This window comes from Triticum urartu, chromosome 7 (assembly GCF_003073215.2).
Source record: "Triticum urartu cultivar G1812 chromosome 7, Tu2.1, whole genome shotgun sequence".
NCBI lineage: Eukaryota > Viridiplantae > Streptophyta > Magnoliopsida > Poales > Poaceae > Triticum > Triticum urartu.
This window is the reverse complement of record NC_053028.1, coordinates 554092293-554101644: the sequence shown is the minus strand read 5'-3', so window position 1 is coordinate 554101644 and position 9352 is coordinate 554092293. Positions and strand designations below refer to the sequence as shown.

The window sequence follows — 9352 nt, the reverse complement described above, 5'->3', positions numbered from 1 at the left end:
TGCGTGGTTCTCCTACTGGTTCGATAACCTTGGTCTCATCACTAAGGGAAATATCTAGCGTTGTTGTGCGGCATCATCCCTTCCTCTTTGGGAAAATACCGACGTAGTTCAAGCAAACATCAGCGACCGAAGGAATTATCTCAAGCATGTCTCGTCCAGATCTACGCGGCTAGCACCGATGCAGTTGCAACATGTGCTCCGCTGTCGGTGCTAGTCCATGCAATAGTAGGCAACGACTGTGCGTCGAATAAGGCCTCTACTGCCTGGATTATGCTTGTGGCGGCACCCTCCATGTGTCTAACACCATTCGACAATTGCATTTATCCTTTAGACCTGGCCATGGCAGCACAAGTCAGCCAGTCGAGTTGCATTTTTTGGTGGCCACTGAAGCGTCTTCGTGAGGGTTCCTCTCCACAGATCATGTGGCTGCCGCGGGCGGCTCGTGTTGGCGAGGTTGCATGATGCACCCGAAAGGCCCCTTTGTTAGTTTTGGTAACTCTCACTCTGATAAGCTTGCCTTGATGGTGAGATGCAATCTATGGACGATGAGTTAACACAGAGGTATGACTGTGCAGTGGCGATGGCGGGATTTCTAGCCCAACACATGTAGCTGCTCGGATCACGAAAAGTGGTGGCGACAATGCACGACTAATTTTTATTTGGTGTGCTTCCTAAGTACCATGTCTTGAACTCTGGGGTGCAAACACTAGGTATGACCTGAGTTGGTTATAACCGACAATGATGATGTTTTTGCGTTGTTATCTTGTTAACGACGTTGTTTGGATATGCCTGGACTTGTTCTTCAGGGTAAAAAGCTTGAATCCGGCCTTTGGTGATTGAATCCGGTGACAACGACGGTTGAGCATCATTTCCTTCTTGAAGCCGTTATTGTTTAAGACCTTTCTCGTTCTCATTGTGGTATCAAATATAGTTGGTGCGGATATGGTCGTTGTTATAATTTGTCAAGCTGTTTTGATGACTTCGTCTTTTATATTTTCTTGCTTATGCATAGATTTATCTTGTATGATTTTGCTCTTTCTTACTATTATTTTTACAGCAACCACCTATTTCATTTCACAAATAGAAAATCAAGTTACATAATCAACCACATGTGAAAACTAAAAGACTAACCAAGAAAACAAGATTGTCCTGAAAACTTTGAATATAGAACCCTAAGAGATAGAAAAATACAAAACTATCCCTTGGGTTTCCTGCACTCGGCGAAGCCAGCAACCGCGACCCAATTCCAGCGACGTCAAGGCGCACGTGCGACGGAGTCGATGAGCCTCCACCATTACCAGATCCAAAGAAGCACCATCGCCAACGAGGCTTCCTAAGTCGATGAACAGAATTGCTACAAGGAACGAGGCACATGTCGCTGTGGCACGTCGACCGAGGGAGGCCCCCGTGCTACCTTGAATCTAGATCCGCCGCATCCCATCGACGAGGTTGGGGAAGAACGAAAGATCCACCACCATCGGACCAACCTCCTCGCTCCATAACATCCGTCTCACCCTGGCCGCCAGCGCCGCCGCGAATGGCGACAAACGCCGACGACACACAGAAACAAATCTCGCCTCTTTGCCGTTGTTTTTGTTTTGTGTGTACATAGAGGCGGAGTGTGTGTTCATTGCATTTGTATCCCTCTTGGATGCTTTGTTTTAATTGTAAGCTATACTAATAAAATCTACTGTGCCTTCGTTTTTCTTTTACCCCAAAATTTACCTTCGTCGAAAAGATAATAATCCACATGGCAATGACCCAGTTCTTTTTCATCACCGCAGTTTTCACCGCCTCCTTTGCTCCTGTCTCCTGAGCTGAGCGGCAGGATCCCGATCCAAAAGACGACCGGACCCTCGCCCTCGCGTATGCCGGTTTCGACCTCACTTTGCCCCGCTGTGCTGGACCGCCTCCCTCCTCTTCCCTCCCACCTCAAATCCCAAACCTCCGCGCCCCCCTTCCGGCGGCCACCAAAACCCTAGCCCGCCCCCGCCCCCCGCCGATCCCGCCGCCATGGACGACAGCCTCTACGACGAGTTCGGCAACTACATCGGCCCGGAGCTCGCCGACTCCGACGCCGATGACTCGGACGCCGCCGCCTCCCCGTCCCCCTCGCAGTCCCGCTCCCCCTCCCCGGCGCGCCCCCCCTCCGGCTCCCCCCACTCCCGCCGCCCCGCCGCCCTCATGGACGTCGACGACGACGACTACGCCGACGCGGCCCAGAACGCCGTCGTCCTCGCCGAGGACAAGAAGTACTACCCCACGGCCGAGGAGGTCTACGGCCCGGGCGTCGAGGCGCTCGTCATGGACGAGGACGAGCAGGCGCTCGAGAAGCCCATCGTCGCGCCTCCCCGCGTCGTCAAGTTCGAGGTCGGCACCCGCGCCGGTGCGACCTCCACCTACGCCTCCACCGATTTCATCCTCGGCCTCGCCTCCAACCCGCTGCTGGTCCGCAATGTGGCGCTCGTGGGCCACCTGCAGCACGGGAAGACGGTGTTCATGGACATGCTCGTGGAGCAGACCCACGAGGTGGACACGTTCGACTCCGAGGGCGAGCGCCACATCCGGTTCACAGACACCCGGGTGGACGAGCAGGAGCGCAGGGTCTCCATCAAGGCTGTGCCGATGTCGCTCGTGCTAGAGTCAGGGAATGGCAAGTCCTATCTCTGCAACATCATGGATACGCCTGGGCATGTCAATTTTTCCGACGAGATGACTGCTGCGCTCAGGCTAGCGGATGGGGCTGTGCTTGTTGTCGATGCTGCTGAGGGCGTCATGGTAATTCACTGATCCTATTGCTTTATATATCTCTGCTCAACTGATGGATTGAACTCTGTTTGCTATATCGGAGTAGGAAGTATTAAACTGGAATTAGTGTTGTGTCTTTTTTTTTAATTGTTAGATAAGGATATGACAATTGCATTTGTCTGAATGTGAGATATGGGTTCATCATAATTCATTTGAACAAGAGACTTGCTAGGGATACATCTTTACAGCTTCACAAGTTCATTGAATTTCTTTTCAAGAATGAGTTATTTCCCTATTTCTGTTGGAAGTGGATAAAACAGTATGTGTATCAGTATTACAACAACCACATCTTACCCAAGCATCTAAAAAATACAATGAATGACATGACTGGTTCAAAGTAGCGCTAGGCGTATGCAAGGCTGTTGGCCTTCGCCTAGTGCCCAAGCGACGCTCAGGGGTGTATTTGGCGTATAGACACTAATTTTGGGCATGATAATGAGTAAACCACCAGCTACTGGTTTGGCCGTCGCCTGGCGCCTAAGAACAGGAGACTGAACGCCTGAAGCTACAAATATTGCTAGCACTATATAAGAACAGGAGATCTGCATGTTTTAAACAGACGATATTTATCCTGCATCTAACAGTTCTGAAGGGAAATAGATAATGCTTTAGTTTAACTTGGTTTATGTGAGCTTAACTTTTATTCAGTTGGAACTTATAAGTGGTTTGTTGGTGCTGCATTTGGGACACTAACAGCTGCACCTGCTGATGACAAAGGCATTGAGAAATCAGTAGAGTTGACACTAGGCAGCATGTTGAAAATGTGTTGTTTTCTTGAAATTATCAGCATTGTTTTGTTTCTGTTGTGTTGTCTTAAAAATGGAGCACAAATTATCATAAATTAGAACATAGTAACAGGCCTGACGAGCAAAACATCTGTTGTCAGCTTGTTCGTCTTGTACTAGCTAAAACTAGGTGGGCAGTGGGCTTATATAAAAGGTCTTATATTCTTATAAGCTGCATGTTAATGACATCCAGTACTGTTTTCACTGAAATGAAAAACTGCAAATCTGCAACATGCACTAGAAGCAGAATATAAGATGGTGGTGTAGAGTTTTTTCCTTTTGCCAATAACAGGAGTAGCTTGGCTGTATGCGTACATGCCAGCATTCCCAGAATTAAATTGCTAAGTTAATTTTCTTTTTTATTGGAGTATCTAAATATATTTGTATTTCTTTATCTCCGTTGATGAGTAGGTAAACACTGAGAGGGCGATTCGTCATGCGATCCAAGAAAGACTTCCCATCGTTGTTGTGATTAACAAGGTACATTTTGCTTGGTTCCACTTATTTCTAATACAATTCAATTCCAAGCTGAAGCTGACGTATGCTCTCACGTTGTGGTTTTACAGGTTGACAGACTGATAACAGAGCTAAAGCTGCCCCCAAATGATGCGTATTTTAAGCTACGACATACACTGGACACAATCAATGATCTAATCTCATCTTGTTCTACCACAGTAGGTGGCACTCAACTGGTAGACCCAGCTGCTGGAAATGTTTGCTTTGCGAGTGGTTCTGCTGGCTGGTCTTTTACCTTGCAATCTTTTGCACATCTTTATTTGAAGATTCATGGGATTCAGTTTGACCATGAGAAATTTGCATCTCGTCTATGGGGAGATTTGTATTATGACCATAACTCTAGAACCTTCAAAAAGAAGCCGCCAGCAGCAGGAGCTAATAGGTCATTCATTGAGTTCATCCTTGAGCCTCTGTATAAAATCTATAGTCAGGTTGTTGGAGAGCAACAGAGAATTCTTGAAGTAACTCTCGCTGACTTGGGTGTGACACTGAGCAATGCAGCTTATAAGCTTAATGTTAGGCCTTTGCTGAGACTTGCTTGCCGCTCAATTTTTGGCACTGCTACTGGTTTTACCGACATGTTAGTGAAAAACATCCCCAATGTGAAGGATGGCGCTGCAAGGAAAATAGAACACATATACACTGGTCAACAAGACTCCTCCATTGTGGATGCAATGAAGAAATGTGATTCCCATGGTCCTCTTATGGTCAATGTTACAAAACTGTATCCTAAGCCTGACTGTAGTGTCTTTGATGCCTTTGGACGAGTTTATAGTGGCACAATACAGACTGGTCAGACAGTTCGGGTGCTTGGAGAAGGCTATTCCCCTGATGATGAAGAGGATATGACTGTCAAAGAGGTCACCAAGTTGTGGGTCTATCAGGCACGGTACCGTGTTCCAATAAGTAAGGCACCTGCTGGTTCTTGGGTTCTTATTGAAGGCGTGGATGCATCAATCATGAAAACTGCAACCATATGTCCTATGAACATGGATGAAGATGTGTACATATTTAGGCCTCTACGCTTCAATACCTTACCTGTTGTAAAGATAGCAGCCGAGCCTCTTAACCCGAGTGAGCTGCCTAAAATGGTGGAAGGTCTGCGTAAAATTAGCAAGAGCTACCCTCTTGCTATTACTAAGGTAGAAGAGTCAGGCGAACACACTATACTTGGGACTGGTGAGCTATATCTAGATTCTATAATGAAGGACCTCAGAGAGCTTTACTCTGAGGTAGAAGTGAAGGTATAAAGCAATGCACTTGGTTTATTTTTCCTTCTTTTTTGAACCAGATTTTTACTTTGCTGCCTTGTTTGTACACAGGTTGCAGATCCAGTTGTGACATTTTGTGAAACAGTTGTTGATACTTCCTCTATGAAATGTTTTGCTGAAACACCCAACAAGAGGAACAAAATTACCATGGTTAGATTTTGTTTTTGGCTTTTCTTGTGCCCATCCTTCTTCATCATGGTAAACAAACACACATGGTCAACTAATTGCGGCTTTCTTTGTCTGTGACAACATGCAGTTAGCTGAACCACTAGAGAAGGGCTTGGCAGAAGATATAGAGAATGGCCTTGTCAGCCTTGACTCAAGGCAGAAAGAAGTCACCGACTTCTTTCGCCAACGCTACCAGTGGGATGTGCTTGCAGCAAGGTCAATATGGGCTTTTGGACCTGACAAGCAGGTAAGATGGCAAACTGCTTACTGACCTGTCATTGTGTAGGATATTTCCATTTTGTGGACTGAATGTATCTTACTTTGACATGCAGGGTCCTAACATTCTACTAGATGACTCTCTTTCGGTTGAGGTGGATAAGAACTTGCTGAATGCAGTCAAAGATTCAATTGTTCAAGGGTAGGGCACTCTGTTCTGTTAATTCAAATTTCCTTTGGAATATTTGTCAGTGCCTTAACCATTTTATTTACTACCCTAACCTCAGGTTTCAGTGGGGTGCTAGAGAAGGCCCCTTGTGTGATGAACCAATTAGGAATGTGAAGTTCAAGATCCTAAATGCAAATATCGCACCAGAACCATTGCACCGTGGTGGCGGCCAAATAATCCCCACAGCTCGCCGGGTTGTCTACTCAGCATTTCTGATGGCTAATCCTCGACTTATGGAGCCTGTTTATTACATTGAGGTTAGTCATGGAATCATGGTTCTTGTACATAGACTAATCATCACTATCTAGAACATGTGTATTTGATGACCTGGTCTGACAAATGAGTGCATTTGGCATTGGCAGATCCAAACTCCAATTGACTGTGTATCTGCTATATATACGGTCCTGTCGCGGCGACGTGGCCATGTGACAGCCGATGTACCCAAGCCAGGCACTCCAGTATATGTTGTCAAGGTAAGAAGTGTGCTCTATTTCTTCTGATCCAGCCTTATTTTTTTATCTTGCGTAAGACCTGTATGACTCTTGCTGATGGTATAATTTCTACATTTGCCAGGCATTTTTACCTGTCATAGAGTCTTTTGGGTTTGAGACAGATCTCAGATACCATACACAGGGACAAGCATTTTGTGTGTCAGTGTTTGACCACTGGGCTATTGTTCCTGGCGATCCTCTTGACAAGGGCATTGTTCTCCGGCCTTTGGAACCAGCACCTATCCAACACCTTGCCCGTGAGTTCATGGTAAAGACCAGGCGAAGGAAGGTGAGGCATACATCTAGATACTGAACGTACATACAACCTCTTTTGAACTGATCATGAATTAATCGTATGCACACCCATTTTCCAGGGCATGAGCGAGGATGTTAGCATCAACAAGTTCTTTGACGAGGCCATGATGAACGAGCTGGCGCAACAGACTGCAGATATCCACCTGATGATGTAGTTTGACGATGGAAGTCCATTGTCCTGGTGCGCTGGGAACATATCAAGTACTTTCATGGGGCTATCATGACGCGATCTTCAAGGAGACGCAATTCGCCGCGTTTTGATGGTTGGGTATTATTATTATTTGTAACAGATCATTGTAGACTGAGTACCATCTGTAGTCATGTATGTACTATCGCTCTAACATCTACGTCGTCTAACCAGTTAGTGTAACCATCGACAGAGAGCTGAGACTTGTGGTTGATTTTTGATAGGCGATGGCATTTCCAGGGACAATAATGCCTTTACTTGTTTGATCCTTTCTTCACAAATTACAACCATTGTAGCGCCGAGCACCTTTCCAAGTTTCTGGAGGATAGTTTTGATTCTTGCCATGCCTATTTGATCTGTGTTTTTATCAGGATTGATTACTGGACGTAATGTGCCTTCCTGGTAAACTCCTGTGAGGTGGTGTATGTCTATCGGTATGGTCATGCTGTGTCAGACTTAAATCTTTTATCTATATTTCAAAGTTTGTATTCTGTTTTTTTCTTTTGAGAATTTTGTCTTCTGTTACTACCCCCTCTGTCCGTTCCATATTGCCTAGTCTTTCATTTCCGGCATGCAAGGCATATGATGCATAAGGGCCCATTTGGTTTAAATGAGGGGGAATGGGAGCTTAAGGGCGAAACAGATTAAAAGTCCACTGATTGGCTAGAGATTGGTAGTTTTAGTGGTAACGGAAATGAACTTCCATCTATTTCCTTCCATGATGTGGCCTTTCTGGATTAACTTTCATCATATGTATCAAACATCAGATTTGCTAATTCCAATCTAGATGGGAGTTAGCTATGTCACATGATTATTTGTCCACCCAGACCCTACACAAAGGAAAACCTTCATATCCATGCACGTCCATCATATACACAAATTCATCATCAATTAAACAATTTGACAAAACAAAACAAATCATAATTCAATAATTCAACACATGACAATTTTTTTAAAAAAAATTCATACATAGATAGGCCATACACAAATGAATCAAATGCCTCCATGGTTGCGCTTGTTGATCCTCTTTTTCATGTTGATCAACCACTTCTTGTATTCCCAATCCAAGAGGCTAGTGTACCACAATATGATCCCTGACTCTCTCAATGTTGCCGCCTTCTAAAGCTACCATTTTGCATATTTCTCTTGCATGTGCAAATCTATTTTCTCTCTTAATGTTCAACTTGTCTTTCACCCTCTCTCGGCCGTACTCCATCCTCTTCCTTTGCACATTTACGAAGAGCCTCTAACTCTACTTCTTCTTCAACTCCTTGGCGGGAAAAAAATACCCGTCCATATGATGAAGAGCCTGTACCTCTACTTCTTCAACTCCTTGGCAGGAAAAGAAATACCCGTCCATATGATGAACATTTTGCTTGCCGCGCCATCACGCGCGACCCTCTCCTTCTCCCACTTGTTTCCCACCACTTGTCGGCTCCTCTTTTGGCACGGTGACTTGTAGTTTCGTGCGTTCGCTCCTCCATTTTGCTCCTCTTCGATCTTCGTCACCCAATCAAATAGATTGATGGGAGCTAGAGCCATCATTTTTCTTTATCTTCTCGGGGTTGCCTTTGAGCTCCTCAACGAGGTTTTTTCACTTTGATTTCCCATTTAGTTTCAACCAACAATAACACAAAAGCGTAATGGTTTGCCCTTAGTTTGTTGGTATATATTCACTGCCAGAGTTGCATGGCTTTGGACTTCAATGTCACTTTGGTTTCAGCCAACCACTTGTGTATAGTAGCCCATGTGTTTGTTGATTTTTGTTTGAATGTGTACCTAAGACCCCCGAAACGGTAACAAACCCATGCGAGCAAGTAAATTCAGTTTTAGTGTAACCTTTTTCCCCGGAGAGTTTGAGTGTAATCTGCGTATGTTCTTTGAACCTTTTGAAGATTTAGAGCAACCTCTTTTTGGAAGTTCTACCGAACAAAGGTCTTTTTTTTGTTGGACAAATTTTCATGAATCTTTTACAACCTTTTTTGTTTTTGTCTTTCAGATGTCATTTTTGCCATGCTTTTAGGGTGCCTTTTTCAAATTTTAGTAGGAGAATACTCTACCATTTTTTCTTCTCTCTAAAAAGTGTGTTAGCAAGTACACAAGATAGAACTGATATTTTTTTTGCGCAATGGTATTTTTTCTTCACACCGGTGGCGGGATGTCTATGGCCACCCATTGTGGCGTTTGCTGTATTTTTTTGCTGAACAGTACAGTGAAATAGTAGTAGTACAGTAGCTTTAAAAAAATATTCAACCGTTTTTTTTTTTGAGAATCAAATATTCTACCGAAATATGCGCACACTTTACCCTTTCCAAACGTTGCAACGGAAGCCCCATTGGCCAACAACCTTTCCCGACCTGTTCCTC

At 44.8% G+C, this 9352-nt stretch overlaps 1 protein-coding gene across 1 annotated transcript; it reads left to right on the top strand.

Moving 5' to 3' along the window:
* Positions 1-1855: 1855 nt before the first annotated feature.
* Positions 1856-7356, top strand: LOC125525785 (110 kDa U5 small nuclear ribonucleoprotein component CLO-like). Its single transcript, XM_048690795.1, has 10 exons — positions 1856-2778; positions 4005-4073; positions 4160-5353; positions 5432-5530; positions 5637-5795; positions 5881-5966; positions 6052-6250; positions 6356-6466; positions 6567-6773; positions 6859-7356. Exons 1-10 carry the CDS (start codon positions 2014-2016, stop codon positions 6952-6954), a joined length of 2985 nt encoding a protein of 994 aa, XP_048546752.1. The 5' UTR covers positions 1856-2013; the 3' UTR covers positions 6955-7356.
* Positions 7357-9352: the final 1996 nt, after the last annotated feature.

What these genes read in the sequence shown, in the direction of transcription:
- LOC125525785 (XM_048690795.1), top strand. Translation starts at nt 2,014, where the DNA reads ATGGACGACAGCCTCTACGACGAGTTCGGCAACTACATCGGCCCGGAG. An exon ending in CTTTTGGACCTGACAAGCAG is followed by an intron (nt 5,796 to 5,880) that starts GTAAGATGGCAA and finishes TTTGACATGCAG; the next exon opens with GGTCCTAACATTCTACTAGA. An exon ending in CTCCAGTATATGTTGTCAAG is followed by an intron (nt 6,467 to 6,566) that starts GTAAGAAGTGTG and finishes TACATTTGCCAG; the next exon opens with GCATTTTTACCTGTCATAGA.